Source organism: Pectinophora gossypiella, chromosome 20, assembly GCF_024362695.1.
Source record: "Pectinophora gossypiella chromosome 20, ilPecGoss1.1, whole genome shotgun sequence".
In the NCBI taxonomy this organism is placed as follows: Eukaryota; Metazoa; Arthropoda; class Insecta; order Lepidoptera; family Gelechiidae; genus Pectinophora; species Pectinophora gossypiella.
Genome location: NC_065423.1, coordinates 9,484,306 through 9,505,020, shown reverse-complemented (window position 1 = coordinate 9,505,020; position 20,715 = coordinate 9,484,306). Strand labels below are relative to the sequence as shown.

At 38.3% G+C, this 20,715-nt stretch overlaps 2 protein-coding genes and 1 non-coding gene across 3 annotated transcripts in view; 2 read left to right on the top strand and 1 right to left on the bottom strand.

Annotated features, from left to right (window-relative positions):
• The first annotated feature begins 2,679 nt into the window (after nt 1-2,679).
• The window catches only part of LOC126376212 (solute carrier family 26 member 6), a 57,609-nt gene continuing 39,573 nt past the window's right edge, over nt 2,680-20,715 (top strand). Inside the window, exons 1-2 of the mRNA XM_050023471.1 lie at nt 2,680-2,759; nt 20,017-20,066. Coding sequence (XP_049879428.1) covers nt 20,026-20,066 — 41 coding nt within the window. The 5' untranslated portion in view covers nt 2,680-2,759; nt 20,017-20,025. The remainder of the gene's footprint in view (nt 2,760-20,016; nt 20,067-20,715) is intronic.
• On the bottom strand, nt 17,505-20,685 carry LOC126376323 (mitochondrial fission process protein 1). The gene is made up of 4 exons (XM_050023651.1): nt 20,253-20,685; nt 19,562-19,689; nt 19,153-19,250; nt 17,505-18,619 (listed from the first exon to the last, which is right to left on the bottom strand). Exons 1-4 carry the CDS (start codon nt 20,296-20,298, stop codon nt 18,445-18,447), a joined length of 447 nt encoding a protein of 148 aa, XP_049879608.1. The 5' UTR covers nt 20,299-20,685; the 3' UTR covers nt 17,505-18,444.
• On the top strand, nt 18,656-18,728 carry Trnag-ccc (transfer RNA glycine (anticodon CCC)). Its single transcript has one exon. It is a non-coding gene; the product is annotated as a tRNA-Gly (tRNA).

Below are 20,715 nucleotides of genomic sequence, written 5' to 3'. Positions count from 1 at the left end.
GGGTCGATTAATTCTTTCAAATATTTTTCATCTCAGACGACGCCCTGAGCCGAGGTTCGCTCCCAACTGGGCAGCCTTCGTGCCCAATAATACTCGTAACCCAGACGCCATTGATGAGATTGGTCTCTTCTTATCGTGTGGGCTGTAAGGTAGAGAATACCAGCCTCATCAACCCTGGTGTCAGGGTTATTATTGAGCGGCCAAAGGCTCCTGACACGGCTCATGTACCGATTACTCACTTACATCAGTAAGTAGTATGAGATTGGTAAATAACCAATCGAATACTAATCCACCTTCATCATCATCATCAGCCCATTAACGTCCCCACTGCTGGGGCACGGGCCTTCCCTTATGGATGGATAGGGAGATCGGGCCTTAAACCATCACGCGGGCCCAGTGCGGATTGATGGTTATTAACGACTGCTAATGCAGCCGGGATCAACGGCTTAACGTGCCTTCCGAAGCACGGAGGATCTCGAGATGAAATCCACCTTACAACCAAGGAAATATAAAATCAAACCAAATTAAAAAATATATTAGCTGCGACAGTAAACAAATTAAAAAATACGTCAAATCTTTACGAAAAATAACCATTACGACTATGTACATGAGGTATATTTAATTATAATTTACATGACACAAGTTTTCAGAAGATAATAATAGAATACATATAGCCTGTGTGTATCTAGACCGTGTACACAGGTGTATAGTTACACAGGTGTGGATAACATATTATTTGGTAGACAGAATCACGATCAGTTAATAAACATCAATCCCCGATGGTTTAAGGCCCGATCTCCCTATCTATCCATAGGGAAGGCCCGTGCCCCAGCAGTGGGGACGTTAATGGGCTGATGATGATGATGACAGTAATGTACGTACAATTCTATTGAATTGAGATATAAACAGTCTCCGTGGTCGAGTGGTTAGAGCGTTAGACTCATGATCTGGAGGTCCGGGTTCGATTCCCGATGGGGACATTGTCGTGGTGGAGTATGCTCCATACCCCCTCCGGTTGATTGAGGGGAGGCCTGTGCCCAGCAGTGGGACGTATAATAGGCTGTTTATGTTATGTATGTATGAGATACTATAAAAGTCCTTTTCGTTCCAAATGAGGCGTTTGATAAGGTTATAAAATTTCTCTACACCGCCCGTGACCGTGAACGCTGCTGTAGTTATATTCCGCTTGTTTTTCCCGCGTTTATGTAACGGAACTAGCAAACATTGATACGTAAGGCGCAGGCGCCAGCGGGAGCGAGAGCGGATATGTGTCTGCAGCTGCAGTTTTTCTTGCAGCTTCTTTTTCCCGGCTATACAGGTTGTGAGAACCTGCAGTAGTTTTAGGCGGATGAGACGTTCGTTATGTAAAAATTGACGATTCAATGTGTAACTATGTTACCAACAAAATAAAGACATTTTTGAATTTGAATTTGAATTTGTATAAAAACGAAGGTGACCACATACCCATCATATTGGAGAGGAAAAAGAAATCGCCGTGAGGAAACCCGAGAATTGTGTTTTTGTTAAGGCATTAAGAAAGTTGTAGCAGAGCCAAAAGCCAAGAGACATAAAACAAAATATCTTTTAAGAGCCCAAAGATGAGTATCAAGATAACCGTATGATGCCGGGTTACCAGTGACACATGTTGGACAGGACGTAATAGTCAAGTTTTACAATCTTACACCAATGAGTTTATCTCAAGTGCAATTTTACTAACACGAGAGCCATGGTAGCCCAGAGGGTAGAACGCTTGACTCTCACTTTGAGGTCGCAGGTTTGAAACCAGCGCAGGTCTAAACCAACGATTGTGAAATTTGTTTTCGAATTCATGTTTGGATCATAAATGATTATCACGTGCTCAGCGGTGAAGGAAAACTTCGTTGAAACCCACATTCCTGAGAAATGAATTTTCGAAGGTATGTTACCTAACTTGTATTGGGCTGGTTTTCCCTTCGCGGTTTGGAATGTCAGACGGGCAGTCGCTTCTGTAAAAAACCGGACCTGTCAAATCTGCAGGTTATGTAAGCGGACCATGTGAATATGATGAAGATGATGATATATAAGTACATAAACTTACTTATTTCCCATCAGGGTAAGCAGAGACTATGGAGATGTATTTGCTTCGATCCTGACACCCATTAGGGTGTCAGGGTGCGTGTGTGTTATTAATACTATATTAATAGTGGGGAGGAGTGGAAGAAGGGAAGAGAGGCCTTTGCCCTGCAGTGGGACATTGAGGGCTATTAATAATAATAATAAAAAAAATAGTTATAAATTAATACGAACCTTAATGACAGGGACAAACGCCAAAACGGCCGTCATAGTGTGCCGATAGTTACTTATATCGATAAAAAAATAGGTACATAGTAAGTAGATTATGCTACAAATCCCCCTAGGTTCATTTAGAGGCCTGTTCGCGGAAAGGAGAGAGTATACAATATTTATCCTAATCACTCACCCACCCACCTACTTCATGTTCTGATTCACACTCGATTTCGTAAAAGAATATTCTCAATTCGACCCGGAAGCATTCGGTATTTGAAAACAACGTAAATTAACGTGTTTGAAATTGAATCAAAGCTGCAGTTCTCTTCTAACTTGCACCACTCCCAGCAGCTATCGTAACCTGGGGCTGCGCACACGCCGCTCCCGCGCTAACATGCGCGTACGACTCAACTCTATCGGGCGTGTTCCGTGTCGTCATTGTTAAGTGTATGGTGTAGTGAAGTTATTTCTTTTGCGTTTTTCTTCTGTTTCTGGTGAGTTTCTTTTGTTTCTTTGTGAAAATGGAAAGCAATTGTTTTATGGTATGCTCTAGGCACTAAAAGTAACGTAAGATATAGCTTCACGCCTGTTTCCCTGAAAGGGTAGCCAGGGGTGTATAGTACACCCACTCCACGCCAGTTATGTTTAAGTCCCATGTAGGTAATAGGGGGGAGCCTATTGCCAGTAACTGGCAGAAATCATGTAAACTGACAGATGGCATAAACTACTTGGCCGGACAAATGGGGAGCGCTGAAGGCTCTCACTCGGTACAACGTTTAAGACAACAGTCCTGAAATAAATTTCCCTTATAGACAAACTATAATTTAGTAAATTGCGATGCCAATTTTAGCCGGATTAAAATTAATTCAAAGAAATAGAGGTTTTGTTGAAGAAAATTACATCAAAAAGATTTGATTTTTTGATTTTATTTGAAAAGGACGCTTGTGTGGTTTTCGCTATACCTAAGGCGATGATATCAGAAGTAATTAAATTATACCTACCTACCGAAAGAAATATTCAAAATGAGCATAAATAATACATTTACATATTATATCTTTTTTTATACATAAGTCATTGATTTAACTTACAAAACCATGTTTAAATGAGTAAGTATCAAATTTCACGATGTTGCTATATTTCTAAGGTCAATATAAAACATTATAATCTGGTTATTTTTAAATAGTTGGATGTTGCGTAGACATACGTAAATACATAAACTCACGCCTATTTCCCAGCGGGGTAAGCAGGGACTGTGGAACTCCATTTGCTTCGATCCTGACACACTTCTCTTGCTTCCTTCACATTCATCAATTGTTTCATACACGCACGCCGGTTCAGAGTAGATCGTACTGAGCCTTTTCTAAGGACATCTCCAATTTGGTCAATGCATTCCTTTAGGTCTTCCTCTGCCAACCCTACCACCAACCTTCACTCTTTGTAACTACTGCTTTGGTAAGCCTATTATCCTTCATCCGCTCTACGTGTCCTAACCAACTTAACATTCCCTTCTCAATCTTAGTAACAATATCGTCTTTTAGACCACATCTCTCTCTTATCAACAGTGGCTGCAAGTTGTCTTTGATTACTTGTGGCTCTGCCCACCCCATTAGGGATTACGGGACGTGAGTTTATGTATGTATGTATGCTCTCTCTTATCACACTGTTTCTCACTCTATCACGCAGATGCTACGCAACAACCTCATTTCTGCGGCATTAATCCTATTAAAAAGGCAGATTTGATTGAAAATAAGGTCTTGTAAGTTTGTTCTTTCCGATCTTTAGGGACTAAAATATAACACTAAATATTATTTCGCAGTTTAACGCTACGCAAAATATTTTAGTGTAAAAATATAATCAAAACAATTTTCTTCAAAAATTTTCTCCCTTTTGCCGTCGAGACTCGGGTGTGTGGTGCTCGGCGGCCAAGGATTTTATTCGTGTTTTGGGGAGGCGTTTGAGGGACCGCGGTAATGACCCCCGCGCCAGCTCGTTCCTGGTTCAACAGGTTTCCTTGGCAATAGTGCGCGTAATGTAACCACGACCAGTGTTTGTGTAATAATTTGAAATATTTTAATTATTCGTAATTTTAAGTGACAAAAAAAAATTTCTTCAATCTATTATCTTCTAATGAAGAATAGAAAACCAAAATAATATGTTGTTTAATCAAATAGCATGGGGAACTGTCAAATTTTAATGACACTCAACAGTTGCTACACACCTGATGGGAGAAATAGGTAGTTTTTATCCTCATTCCTAAGCTATATTACCATTTACCGTTAAACGTTAGATAAATACCTAAGACCGGTTGTTAACAGTAAAATCCGCTAGCGAACAGAGCCCTTTGCCACAGAATAAACTATAATGCTATAGAATAGCAAACCTCCCTCCCCACCAACGGCTGAGCTAGGTTTACCTCATCCCCCTCGGTCTTACTTTAGTCTTCAATCGTCAAAGCCATTACTCGTTATTTATTGCATTACTCGTTTCATCAAGGCCCGATGCATCGGGTGACGCGTGCGCACGGTGTGCTACCGTGCGCTGTCGCACGCTATAAGCGGTTATATTAGCCAATCCACCCAGCCCGATACGTCAAGATCACGGGCGCATCGAGATTGGGAAAATCGACGCGGCAAATCTCCGCTCCCCGCACAGCGACTGAGCTAGGTTTACCTCACCCCCGCTCGATCTTTACTTTGGTCTTCAATGGGCGTCAGACGTCACACACACAGATGCGCGTGTACGATAACGTCAATGTGTAGTGTCTGTGTAAAACGAGGTCTTTGTATGAAGTGGCCTGGGGTGTGTATAGGTAAACTTTAGATATACTAAAACACTTACTGATGATCTATATATTTTTTGGGGAACGAAGCCTAGAAAGTCCCTCATACTTAAGTACGTATCTATAGTTTGTTTTTATGATGTAAAATTAATGTCACCATGACTATTTGAGTTATGATAAGAAAACCCGCTGTTACCTCTACGCTTTGCTGCGAAAATGTATATTAAGAACATATTTATAAACTTATAGAGGTAATATACTTTGCTACAAGAGAGGTAAGTACATATAGGTTTATCCAGTTTTTTTTTGACGTGACTTATTGTAGATTTGCATAGATAGCATTAACTACTTGGCCGGACAAATGGGGAGCGCTGAAGGCTCTCTCCCGGTACAACGTTTAAGACAACAGGCCTGAGGGTGCCCAGTTGGGCGCGAACCTCGGGTCAGGGCGTCGTCTGAGAGGAAAAATATTTGAAAGAATTAATCAACCCTAGTGGGTCGATAGCGATAAGCGCTGAATGAGGGAAGGTTTATCCCGTTGTTCCGAAACATCTGTTTATGACACTCGTTTGCATTGCGCACTTGCGTGCCTACTTTTATACTTACGCGCAAATGTCAAATTGCAATATTAAGTACTTTTTTAGATGAATAGGGTAGTTTCCAACTTGTCAAATGTCGCGCTAATTATTACATTTTTCTTTAATAAAATTCATAAATAAGTTATAAATAGAAAAAAATAAAACATTTCAAACATTTTGACACCTTTAGACTTATTTATTCGTAGCCTTTAGATTGGTCTCTATTTATTAATCAGAATTTCATAACTTATCTCTGCCCTATGAAACTACTCAAATGCCTCGATGTGCCCTTTTTAACCCCGCTGAACTATCAGGTCGTATTTTTCGCAGAAGCTACTGCCTTCAGACCTTTTAAACTTTCAACTCAGCGGCAAACCGGCTCAATATAGGTTAAGTCACATACATTCATTGATATATACATAGAATGGTATCAAACATTAGATTTTTACTAGTTTTGTATATGTACGTATTCGTGTGAAATTCATTCATCTCAAGTCTCAATATCTTATCGTATATGTAAACAGAATAGTGTGAAACACTGACCGTTATAGATTCCTGTAACATTCCGTCATTGCCCCTAAAAGTGAGACCACACGGATATTTCATTGCGTCGTCCCAACCACGGAACAGAAGAAAGAGGTTGGAAAGGCCTTAACGCGCATTTTGTAAGAGAACCACTGTCGCCGGTTCAACTCCACTCTCTTTTACTACTACTCCTGCAAACAGATAACTACGATAGCTCTACTGCTTCTCAAATTCCATAGCCACTTTACCGACAATGTATATTTTATGTGACAAGATGCAATTTCATAATATTTTTCGTTACATACTGCATACAAAAACATTTTTTTTAATTTTACGTATTCGACAATGTCTCCATCGGGAATCGAACCCGGTCCTCCAGATCGTGAGCCTAACGCTCTGACCACTAGACCAACCCGCATTGAAGCAGCGTGGTGGAGTATGCTCCATACCCCCTCCGGTTGATTGAGGGGAGGCCTGTGCCCAGCAGTCGGACGTATATAGGCTGTTTATGTATGTATGTTACTTATTTATCGAATTCGCTACCATCGGTAGCCTTATTACAAACAGAAATTTCGGGCAAAGGAACTTTGACGTCGTCATTCAATCATAAGGTAGGTATTTGATATTAGTTTTCAATTAAAAAAATAATACCTACCGTGAGGTTTGTAACTGCATAATATCATTGTTCTTTTATGTACATTTAAGTAATATTGATGCATAATAAGTGTCAAGGTTTAAATATAAAGATATACCTTATGACTCAGGTACCGTAAAATGCTGTAACTTTGCCAATTAAACGCAATATTGCGCAATATATTTTTTTTGTGTCAATTAGAATTTGAAAATCTACCCACAAAAAAAATATATTCAACTCGTGATTAAGCAGACACACTATGAAAATATTGTCCCCGATTCCTGCAGACACCTCCTAATTTTACTTTAAGTTAGATCTGTCATTTTATTATGCGCCGAAAAGAAAAGGGACGGGTGATTGACAGCTGTTAATTTTAGGAAGAATGAGTAAATGAATGAATAACCCGAGCGACTCACAAAGCTATCTCGCTGGTATGCAAACCGTTTGACGTGTGCTGTGATTATCCAATGCAAACATTTTTATAGGGTTGTTTTAGATTTGTGTTTGCGCCTGCTTTGTACTTACTTACTTTTATATGTACGGTCACGAGCATTAATATGTATACACTTTGGTACCATGTCACATTAACTTTTTTGACAAATTGAACTGTAAGTCTCACTAAATGTCAAATATGTTAGTGCGACAGAGACCTAAAGTGGGTACATTATTATTGCTCATGACTTATAAGTGCGCAATGATAATTAATATCAAAAAGCAATATTACTTTTTTAGATTGAATTGCTTCTATGAGCCCCTTTTAACCCCCTCCCCCCCCCCACCCTTGTATCTTGAAATCATCCCGAGAAATCGCACAGTGTAAGTAGGTACAGATACTAAAACTACAATTGCGTGATGGGACGGGTTTCTTCCAAACTAACATGCGCAAACGCAAGGTCAATAATGTCGTGTACAAAATTGTGTATTGTTATCATCATCTACTCAGATAGTAAATTATCGTGCATGTCTAAGGTCTAAGGCCTAGACCTCCGAAAGACAGGCTGATGGCATAAAAAAGCACCTCGATTTACACAGATACTACACATTGACGATAACGTACACACGCTTTTGTGTGTGACGTCTGACGCCCATTGAAGACCAAAGTAAGATCGAGCGGGGGTGAGGTAAACCTAGCTCAGTCGCTGTGCGGGGAGCGGAGATTTGCCGCGTCGATTTTCCCAATCTCGATGCGCCCGTGATCTTGACGTATCGGGCTGGGTGGATTGGCTAGTATAACCGCTTATAGCGTGCGACAGCGCACAGTAACACACCGTACGCACGCGTCACCCGATGCATCGGGCCCTGATGAAACGAGTAATGCAATAAGGCTTTGGCGGGAAAGGTGTGCAAAGGATGTTTCGGGGCACCCAACAGAGCATGGTACCCTAGCTACTTGATAGTGTGACTAGGATCAACGATCCAACGGTCTCGTGTTGGAAGTCCTACATAATGCGTCGCGCTATGTATCTAAACTTCGTTAGCGCGTTTCAGAAACGATAAGCGCCATCTCTGTTGTATAGGTGGAACTAACTGTTCTACAGGTAAGGTCCGCCTTATGCACGCTATCGCCTCGACACTGCCGCGTGCGGTAGCTCTCTCTCGCTCTAATATGACGGTTCTGAGTAATAAAAATTGTGCTTATTTTTATTCGTATGTTTGTTTCCTTTGTATATGTGGTTGTGCAATAAAGTATTATTGATTGAAAGTGCGTAGTGGTAATGACAAATGTGTTTTGAGTTACCTACTCAAGAAAAAAATAATTCCATAATACATTTCACGTTACTAAACCTATAATCAAATTATGTAAATGAACATATTTATTTTTTGTGCTCGTTCTACCCCGCAAGGGATATGGGCGTGACATGTATGAATGCTCGCTCGTCAACCTAATGCCGAATTTCGGCCGAAGTTCGGTTTTGTGAACCGAATTTCAGCCGAATGACGAAATTCGGTTAAACCGAATGTGAAACGAACTTCGGTCCATCCCAAGTTTTGACCCGTCGGCATTTACGACATGCCCGGGATGGTAAACACCATTGAATATTCCAGTTTTTGTTTCAGTCCCCGACCATACATACCTACTCTATGCTTACACTATTACTTAATGACACATGCAAAATAGCGTGCGTATAAACCACTGAATTATCCATAATACCATAGAAAATTACTACATAGTAGGAACATTGTTAAATTGTTGCAGTTGCATTCAAATTTGATGCATTGATTCGTAGTGAGACTGCCATCTTGGTAAGTTAAAACTTGACTATTTTGTCTATAAAACATTATATTTTCTACTTTAATTGTGTCCAACCCACTGCTCGGCACAGCACCTTAAGCTACAATCTATCACAGTTTCAAGAGATCTCTCTGTATGAAAACGTTTCTATGAAATTACGTATAAAAATAACTACAAATTTAGATGCAAATACTTCCTTGACATCACGAAAAATAATAATAGGTAATTATACAACAAAATGTTACACTGAGTAAAGCGCCTTATGTAAGTTATAAGCAATGTTGTGATTCAATGTGATTGCTGTCGAAAAAAATCCAGGCGTTCTTAAATTAGATTTACGTACTTATGATTTTAATTTTGGATACTTTTTTTCTAGATTAAAATAAAAAAATAATGTTGACAACTATTACAAAGTTGCCATACTGTATTAATTATTATTTATATTTATATCTACCTACTTACCATCTTCTTCTTCTATCGTGTGGATTGTGAGGTGGATTATCAGTGGCGGATTTACCAGTAGGCTGAGTAGGCTGAAGCCTAGGGCGGCAGATTTTAGGGGGCGGCAAATTTGGCCTAAAATTTTTTTTTGTCTTACAGAAATAAAAAAGACATTATTATATAAGTAAGTACATAAAGAAACAAGTGACAAGAATTTTAATATTTTAGTATAATGGACAGTGTACTGAACATTATTACGTCTGTACGAGCTTCAACCGAACATATTTTGCTAACATTACGCCCTGCTTTTGGTAGCGCTGTGCACTCGATTATTATTAGTGTGAAACGCAGCGGCGGCGTAGCGTAGTGGAGGCGGCAGGGGCGGCCCGCCCCGGGCGGGTTTTTAGGGGGCGGCAAAATTTCACAATCTATATAAAATTCTTCTTCTATCGTGTGGGTTGTGAGGTGGATTACCAACCTCATCAACCCAAAAAAAAACCCGTATATAAAAATGAAACCCGTTTTCCGTTGTCACGACATAACATAGAAACGGCTTGACCGATTTGGCAATTTTTTTTTGTAGTTTTCTAATAATCTGTACAAGGTTCTTACGGAAAAAATATTAAGAAAAAATCTCAGAAGGATTGAAAAATATACATTTAATTTTTCATATTTTAAAAAACGCGCGTAACGAATATAGACATCATTAAATTTAAAACAAAAAATCTGTGGTCATTTGTAAATTGAAATATCTAAATAAAAGGGCGGCAAAATTGTCTTCCGCCCCGGACGGCCGACACCCACACGCTACGCCGCTGGTGAAACGGTCACTCAACGTAAACGATACGTACTAGCCACGAGCGCAAATAAAGAAATAAACCTACTTAAACGAATCTTTGAGTTAACGATCAAATCCTACAACTACAACTGAAGTTGGAGCGCTGAAGCCGAAACCCAGCATTGGCCCTTATAACGTTTGGTCCTTCGAGCTACTATAGTGGAATGTTGTGTTAATGACTGTGATAGCGAATCGGTGCTTTTGGCCTGCCGCAAGCGGGTCTCACCAACTGCATTGAGAAAGCGCACATATCACTGTGTAACTAGCACGTTCTTCTTCCAGCGAAGCTTTAACAATTGACGCCACGATGACAACTAACATAGATCAACTCCTCGAGAAACAGAAGGTGAACTACGATAACATCAAGCAAATCACCTCCAACTACGCCAAGGATACTGTTCAACGGAAGATTTTCAGTTATCTAGAAAAACGTCTAGAGGCTTTGGAGGCTCACTGGGCTGAGTTTAGCATGAATCACGGGAAACTTGCACCACTCGTGACGCCTACGTCATTCAAGTAAACGGTAGCTTTATACGACAAAACACGACAGAAGATGTTCAAGGAAAATCTATATCTCTCATGTCACCACGCCCTACAACTGATGTCCAAATGAAAGATAACTAAACGGCAAGTTCATCTAAAGACAAGAATAAACTTAAGTGCTTTTGAAAAATCGGCTTCTAAAATTAACGTCGAGACACTAATCGCCAGAAAACAACGCCTAAAATTGATATACCCGAGTTTAACGGAAACTATAACAAGTGGGTGTCTTTTTGCGATTTTTATATGCTAACGAAGTCGTAAAAAGTGCAGCTACTGAAATCTAAACTGAGAGGTGAACCAGAAAAGCTCGTACAGCATTTGAATATCAGCGCCGACAATTACGACTCGTGCTGGGACATCTTTCGTAACCGGTATGAGAATGGACGACTCTTATGGTCATCATACATAAACACGGTTCTCAGTTTACCTGACATCCAAGCTGCATCGGCAATCAACTTATGCAGGACACTGTGAACGAGTGTATAAACGGCCTTAACACAGAAGTTTTGCGTCGTGCTGGTCTATCCGGGATAGAAGCGCTCATCATAAAGCATCGACTGAGATGGTGCGGTTACGTCTTGCGAATGGATGACAGCAGACTACCGAAAGCAGTTTTCTATTCCGAGCTCTCTAGCGGAAAGCGAAAACATGGTGGGCAATATCTGCGTTACAAAGACGTGCTTAAGCGCAATCTCGTGGCATGTGAGATACCAACAGTTAGTTGGGTGGATTGTGTTTGTCTTAGACCGGAATGACGCCGCGCCGTTCACAAGAGCGTCAATTTATTTGAAAAGAAGCGTTTACAAGATCTCGACGCAAAGCGCCAAATGTGGAAGACTCGATCAAAACCCACACACTCAATTCGTCAGGCCAGCTTTATTGTGTGCCGTATGACCGGATCTTCAAGTCGAAGTTCGGTTTCGCCAGCCACATCAGAGCCCACCACAATATCGATCCAGGATAGATATTCAGGAGTCACCGTCGCCGGATACGGTTTGGATGACATGAATTATGATAATTAGTACTTACATGCTGCTGTTTTAGCTCAACAGTATACACTTCACTAAATCGACTGCTGTAAAAAAATCTAGAAACTGACACAACTTACTTCACAATCATATTAATAACGGGAAAAAGCCGATGTAATGAGGACGATAGAATACAAATCCGAAAGTTGCAATTTTATTAACAATAAAAGTACTAATTAATTTGATTGTGAACTAAACTAGCGTATTGAATTTTAGAGGTCAGTAGGGGCGGCAAAAATTGAATAGCCTACTGGCGGCAAATTTGTAAATCCGCCACTGTGGATTATCAACCCCATCAGCCCTGGTGTCAGGGTTATTACTGAGCCGCCATAGGCCCCTGACATGACCCATGTAACACTACGCACTTACATCAGTAAGTAACAACCGGGACCAACGGCTTAACGTGCCTTCCGATCATCTTACTTTCGGACAATCAGGTGATCAGCCTGTAATGTCCCAATCAAACTAGCTGTAATATGGATATGGTAATGAATTTATTATATTATTGATCTCATAACCCACACGATAAGAAGAAGATATTATTCATTATTACATCTACTTACTTACCATAAGAATAAATAGAGGTATCTACCATAAAACAGCTAAGATATAAATAAAAGAAAAACACTAATTAATCTCTAAACTTTAATAAAATGTCAACAAGAGTATTATCATAAATGAATATTTTAACATAATACAAAGTATACAGTACGGTAAAAAATATGTATAACTATTGGTCACATATCGCTCGGCAATTCAATTTAAAAAACATTTTATTAGAAAAAGCACTCCATAAACTTTCAAACAATTTATCTAAAATAAAATATTACATTCCTATTATTAGATTCCATTTATAATTGGCAATAGGTAACTATCGATTGCATCACTAATCACAGAAACAGTCTAAGGCTTAAATTATGGCAAGCATTGACCCCGATTCCTGCAGACACCTCCTAATTTTATTTTAAGTTATACCCGTCGCTCTTATCCACCGAAAAGGAAAGGGACGGATGATTGACAACTATTAATTTGAAAAGGAATGAGTGAATGAATGAATTAATAACCCGGGCGAATTTAATAGGCATCTCGCTCATATGTATTGCGTTTGACGTGTGCTGTCAACTTAATTCTGTCGGGTTATTGACCAATGTAAAACTTTTAGTGTTGTTATAGATTTCTGCCTAAATAGTCGTGTGTTCCATAAATTTTATGCCTTTCGATTATCCGTCCCTTTCCGTTCCGGCGGATAAGAAAATGACAGACATAACTTAAAATCAACTTAGATGGTGTGTGGGCCATGGAGAATATATGATATAAGCATTAGTTTCACAATTCTACATTTACCTTATTCTTATTAGTGTTACAAACCACTACAATTCTGCATATTTATGTACGGTCACGAGTACTAATATGTATACACTTTGATACCGTGTCACATTAACTTTTTTGACAAATTAAACCGTATCATAAATCATAAACTGCCTATATACGTCCCACTGCTGGGCACAGGCCTCCCCTCAATCAACCGGAGGGGGTATGGAGCATACTCGTAATTAAACCGTAATTCTTATTAAATGTCAAATATGATAGTGCGACAGGGTCCTAAAGTGCGTACATGATATTATTCATGACTGTATACCTAAAATAATTCTTTAAATTATTTAGTCTATATTGCTTTTAGAAATTCAACTGAGCAGATCTTCAGACACCAGTAACCAATATTATTGAAGTTATACCACGGGATATAAGAAAGAGGTCTGAAGTTAATATATATATTTAAAAAAGTGATGCTTCATTTCATCATTCTGAGTTAATAAGTGAAATTTTCGATCGCAAAAGTAATTGAAAATAATTTAAAAAATACATGAATTGCGGCGGAAAATTTCACTTGATATTAACTCAGAATAGTGAGCTGAATCATCACCTTTTTAAATATATATGTATCAGTGTTGCCCTCTGGGTAAATTTTCACTGAACCCTGGCCTTTTTTGGTGAGCTACGGCACACATAATACCTTTATGTTTTCCAACTAAATATTAATGTGTGTATATTTTAATGTTGTAAATGTATATGTGTGTCGTAGATTTTACCTAAATAAACTTTTTTATTATTATTTATTATTATTAGAATCATGGTCTGAATCATCCCCCTTAGTATTCGTTACGATGTCACTAACACCCTGTATTTTTGCGTTTACGGTAATGATATTGATTTCCGGTGTTCGAAGAACTACCCGACAACAATATTATAAAGCACGCGAGATTATGTTCTGTTTTAGTATAGATTGAAGTAAGTATAGACCGACAAGGATCATTTGGTACGTGCCCATAATAGGAAATAACGCCGTACCATTTTTAACGGCTGTTAAACATGTCTGTTAATGGCAATATTTCCATGACATTATTGCTATTCAGCCTATGCCGGCACCCTATTACATACATATAGTAGACGACAGGTCGACATGGCAATTCTCTAGTGACGTGACGTTTTCAATATCGATATATTTTTATTATGTATGTAACAAAATGTGAATAAAATAATACCACGTTTTCATTTAAGTTAATATTTATTCAGCTGAATCATCTAACGTTAATTTTATTTCTAAAATATTATTCTTAGTTTTCAATTATATGTAAAATATACTTGCTATATTTATAATTTTGATTGACCATACATATTTAGATTAGATTTCTTTTGTGTTAATGTTAATTTCTAATTCAATAAATTATGTGAGCGAGATTATAATCGATAAACGCGGTCGATACGGACTCGTGCGACACTAAGACTAAGACGCCGCGGGGACTGTGCGGGTGTGCGGGGCGACCCCGCCTCCGCGGCTCACCTCATGCCCCGATTGCCATGTCGACCTGTCGTCAACAGTACTTACATATAATAAACTAACGCCTATTTCCCACCGGGGTAAGCAGAGACTATGGAATTCCATTTGCTTCGATCCTGACATACTTCTCTTGCTTCCTACACATTTCCCATATACCTAATTATGTCGTTTTGTCGATTGGTGCTAACATGCGAACCCAAATAAGTCATATCGTTCTGTCATAATACGAAGAAAATCACGTAGCACGCATGTTAGGGAAAAAACAAACTTATCGATTTCGACATAATTTATTTAATCGATCGATAATTTTATCCCGTTGCGCATGTTAGACTGCGCAACGTAATCGCCAACTGATGCACGCATCATCTAGTATCTATCATTTTTCAATCACTATTCCGTCACGGTTTTAGGGTTTCAAGAAGTATGTAATTGGTAGAGCGCAGAGGGTTTCGTTCAAACAGGAGATCTTGGGTCTAATCAAGTTCGCCACCCCTGGTAAATACTATATACCTCTGCCTCCTTGTGTTGTTATAATGAGGTTGTATGGAAAAGGCGACACCCTGGTCCTCCTTTCCAAGAGCCATAAGATCCTTGTCAATCTATAGATGGAATTGATTGAATGGCAGTCTAAATCTATGGCACCTATCTATATTAAATTGGAATAATGTCATCACAGCCTCTAATATTAATATTCATGTCAAAAAACAACAGTAATTTAATTAAGATCTTAAGGTATACCATAAAATCCTTGAACATTGAAAAATATACCTGCGCTAGTGGCGCCACATTTACGTACAAAATACGCCTAGCGGTGAGAGTTGAAAACCTCTGACAGTTCTCATTTTAGTAATGGTTTCATGTGTAATTTTAATTAAATATTGATCAGCAGGCCTCACGCTATCGGCGCGTGTAGAGCGAGTAAATGTCAAAGCTCGACTTGCTCGCGACTTGAATATGAAAAGTGTGTCACACAAATGATGTCAAAAACTGTCAATTTCCTCATTTCTTATGAAAATAAGTATCTGTTTTTCTTTTTCTTGGCTCTTCTTTAAGAAATAAACAATAATAAGATATTTCCTATGGAGTACATCTTGAAAGAATCGTGGATGTCCCGGTAGTCGCGTGTACCAAGGACCTTATTTTATGTCGCGTCGCGTCGCGTCGCGCTTACCTACATAGCGTGCTCAGCCTGCTGAACCATTAGTAACCGAAGACAAAAAAATGCGCTAACGTCACTTACAAAATGGCATGTCTGTTTACTAGGACAAAAATACGACAAAAATTATATTCTGAATCAATTGTCGAGTAAAATCGTATGGGGGTTTCATTCACTATGCCAGTGACTACTCTGTTCCTTTTTTTCTTAACGTGACTTATTGCAGATTTGCCGCAGATGGCATTAACTGCTTGGCCGGACAAATGGCGAGAGTTGAAGGCCCTCACCTGGTTACTCTGTTCCGAATAGTTTAGATTTCCATTTATTTTACTCGAAATCGACATGCATGCATGGAATCCTTTTTTTACAACAAGTAATATAAATAATTATAATCTAAATAATGCATTTTTTTACTTTAAGGACACTTATACAATCCGTCCTTAAAAAATCTTCGTGCAATTTGTAAAGAAAATTGGATGTGCAAATTGCATAAATATAGGTAAATTTCTTTGTACTAACCTTAATTTTAGATTTTTCTTAGATTCTGGAGAGCCTAACAAGACAAACCTTCAAACGTCCCTAATACCTTATAGGTGCTCGCTGTGAATAAGGCCATGGTAATAATAATAATAAAACCAGGTATACTCAATCCTATAAAACGCCGCCATCACTAGCCGTTTGATGACGAAAGTATTACATAAGTGTTACCATAAAATTGGTATGTCCAAAACTCCAAAGACTTAAATTTAATTACTGAAAATTAAGGGCTAGTTACTGACGAACTTACTAAATTGCTATCATTTGACACATATAAAAAAAACGCCTTACTAAGTAAATTAAAAACGTTAATCGTGGATAATTTCTTTTTTACAAAATGGCAACAAAGTGTGAGATGACTTTAGCGCGGCTAACCTTGAAATGTTAGCTGTCACTTTTGAGCATACCTGGGCTTTTTAGCGGGAAACGGGAACGGGACAGTTGCTTTCTTCATTGAATAATCTAAATAATTAATACGAAGTGGTGTTTTGTGGTTAATGATCGCATTAAGTTAGTCGGAAGACATTCGCGAGTGTTATTATATTGGAGTATTAAATAAACAAAGTGTATCTGCCTATTTTCGCTTCGTGCTAGGAAGCCGCTTCATAGCTCAAAAGTTTATGCGGACTTTTGAGTTAATTCGTTTGGGGTTCGGAGTAGGAGTCTACTCCGAGGGTGGGGGCTTAGGTTTCATCATCATCATTCATCACCTTTCACCATTTCATTAATCATCAAGAAAAAAAATACGTCAGACATGGCTGTATGGGCATAGTTCCCTTTGCCTTACCCTTCGGGGAAAACCAAACCAAAAAAAAAAAAAAAAAAAATGAGCATACCTGGTTTTATACCATGATTAAGGCAACAGATTCGAAAAGCTTTTTTTTCTGCCCATAAGCAGTTAATATGACTTTGTGTAGTGGCGTGTAGGACAAACCACCACCCCGCTGTGGAGCAGCGTGGTGGAGTATGCTCCATACCCGTATATAGGCTGTTTATGTGGGACAAGCCCCTTATGCAGGACTGCCTGCATTGAGGTGTTACTAGTTTTCGGAACTAAGTATTATCCCATGTGCTATGTGTATTGCTGAAATTCATCTCTTCACACATAATATTTTTTTTTAATGTACCTAATTTGAGATTTCATGAAACTAAAGCAGCATCCACATTGCCGCGTTCCTCGCCGCATTTTTTTTGTACCGTCACACATGTTTTTTTTTAATTCCATGAATTGTAATTCGTCTGTTATCCATGAAATTATAAGGTTAAATAAAGGCAAAATTTTACAGTGCCAGCTATTTTTTTTTTTTTTTTGGGAACGTAGCCTGGAAAGTCCCTCGTTGCCCATAAAATTTCAACACACGTTAAAAATGGAATGTGAGGCCAAAATATGCGCTCGCAGCGTCCAAAGCACGGTTTTTGAGCTAAATACGACTTTTGTGTTTTTTTTTAAATACGTCTAGGGCCTTGTGCCGAGGTTTTTCTTGCAGCTTCTTTTCCCCGGCTATACAGGTTATGAGAAGCTGCAGTAATTTAGGCGGATAAGACGTTCGTTATGTAAAAATTGACGATTCAAAGTGTGACTATGTTACCTACTGAATAAAGATATTTTTGAATTTGAATTTGTTCTAATTCTAAAAGCTAATTTCCCGCCATTTTGGACTAATTTTAGCGGGAATTGGTGTTGCCAATTTTGTGCGAAAATTTCTACTTAAACCTTTTTAGTTTTTATTGACGTGACTTATTGTAGATTTGCCGCAGATATATGGCATTAACTACTTGGCCGGACCAAGTCCTTTACTACCGTTTACTATAATTTCAAAGGTTTCCCTAATTCCTACTACTACTGTGTCAGATCATGTATGTTAGTAAATCTTAAGTGACATAATTTTGTAAAGAAATATATAAATCTCAGAATTGAACTTATATTTTTTTATCTTATTTATTCATTTGCTACTGATTTATATTATGAAGATTGGTCTAATCCTAGCCCAAGTGCTGAACAAAATATACCTTTCTTACACCACCGCCATTTTGGAAATGAATATTGACTATTTGAAGATTTGTCTGTAGGTGATGTTCATCAAAAAGTGCACACTATGATCTATGGGAGACACGATGATGGGTATTGACATGATACCAATACCAACAGTCATCCAAAGCCGCTGCCGTCTCGGAATTTTCGGGGCATATTTCTTTAACCCTACATTGGAATACGCTACTATTCTGAAAAAAAAATATTCAAATTATTAGTATCGAATGGCCTCCGTGGTCCAGTGGTTTGGGCGTTGGGCTCCCGTTCCGGAGGTCCCGGATTCAAATCCCGGTGGGGACACATCACGAAAATCATTTTGTGATCCCTAGTTTGGTTATAAGACATTACTATCCGTGCTTCGGAAGGCACGTTAAGCCGTTGGTCCCAGTTACTACTTACTGATGTAATTTAGTAGTCGTTACATAAGCCATGTCAGGGGCCTTTGGCGGCTCAATAGTAACCCTGACACTAGGGTTGATGGGGTTGGTAATCCACCTCACAACCCACACGATAGAAGAAGATTGTTTTACTATTGTGTCTGGATATCTGGGCTGCAGGGGTGCTCAAGGCACCCTCAGGCCTCAGGCATGTCAGGCCCCTAACGTGACTCATGTAACGACAACATACTTACATCAGTAGGTAGTAATCAGGACCAACGGCTTAACAATAGGGTTTGGATTTTAAAAGGACTTCTGGGCCTTAAGACTGTATTTATTAAACTTACCTGTTAATAACAATCCCCGGTATGATAATAGAAGCTAAGGACTGCCATATCAGAGCATCTCCTGTGGCCCACAGCACCTTGGTCAATCGCCCATCATGCTAAAATGGGAAACAAATAAAAAAATATAAACAATTTCTTAAGATTTATTAGCTCTAGCACCTCCAACCAATCAGAGGAGCAGCACAGTAGAGTATAGCCTATACCCCTATGGTTGGTTGAGGTTGCCCCAATAGTGGGTCATATTATAGAGGTTGTTTATATAAAAAAAACACTCATACATTATGGATCTTCTTAAATAAAAATATGTTTATAAATATAGTCTAGTAGAATATGTACTCTAATATTTTTTATTATGAAATAAACATTAAATAAAAAAGTTTTCAAATGACTAATTAAAGTGAGTACATACCCAAAACTTCTGCAAGGCTTTGTCCGTAGTATCCGCGAGAACATAGCCAAAGGCCAGACCGTAGCTGTAGTTCACAAACCTTCGTTCAATTAACGGTCTGAACGCTTCACCAACCTCATTTGCATAGCCTGGAAGTTAAAGAAATTATAAGGATTAGGTAAATAAGATAGAGAGACTTTTACACTGCAGTAGTGATACCTACAAGCTAAAAAAAGAGCCAGTGATAAATGTTTTTGAGTCAAACAAAAGGAACTGCCTCTATATTTGATATTGTTATGGGTTACACATCCAATATAAAATATATCATGGGGCATACCTCTCCGTATATGTATGTCCCATTATCACATAGAATTATTAATGTATATTATAAAATAAATAACACAGTGATATATTTATTTCTCATAAATTCATTAAATTTATTTTTATTTTTATAAATTAATAATTTTATTTTCCAGATTGGCATCATGGATTTATTCAGCGATGGTTACATTACAAGGGATGAAACGTAAGACATATTTTTATTTTATTTTTCTTTACACGAAAATAAATTTTATTTGCAAAGGAATTAATTTCCTTAAGATAATAAGTTTCTGAAACTTTATTTTTAAGCAATGAATAATAAATTAGTGTATTACTTTTATTCCAAACCACCGTAATTTAAAAAATAAAAAGGAAATAGTAACCTACTTACCTAAATATCTTATCCAAGTATCACGGAAGAAATCCTTACGCGCCATAATTTCTATTTGCTCTAAATAGGACACGTCTTTCTTCCAAATGGTATTGCGTAAACTGTCGCGTAGCCGAATAGATAATAGATGATACTATCTCGTTCCTAGGCTTATTTATTTAATTTACCGCATAAAATAAATATTCACAGCACAATAATAAGGCAAAAGGTGATTAGGTAACTCCGAATTTACCACTTAAAAGTTGCAATTAAAACTCCCAGAATATCCCCAACAATACGCAAACTGGGCTAAGGAATACCCAAAGCTTGTTAAATATTAAATTATGAAATACAACATGAATAAATAAGCAATTTGGTCAATATTTTTAAATCAAAAATAACTATTCCAAAATCTTATTTCTATTGAATTGAATTGACATGAATTTCTGTCATGAATGCGATTGACAATTTGACATTATAATGA

Coding starts and splice junctions, on each gene's coding strand:
- LOC126376323 (XM_050023651.1), bottom strand. CDS start 20,298: ATGGCGCGTAAGGATTTCTTCCGTGATACTTGGATAAGATATTTAG. Junction 19,690..20,252: donor TACTTGGATAAGATATTTAG/GTAAGTAGGTTA, acceptor TTTAACTTCCAG/GCTATGCAAATGAGGTTGGT. Junction 19,251..19,561: donor AAGCCTTGCAGAAGTTTTGG/GTATGTACTCAC, acceptor TTCCCATTTTAG/CATGATGGGCGATTGACCAA.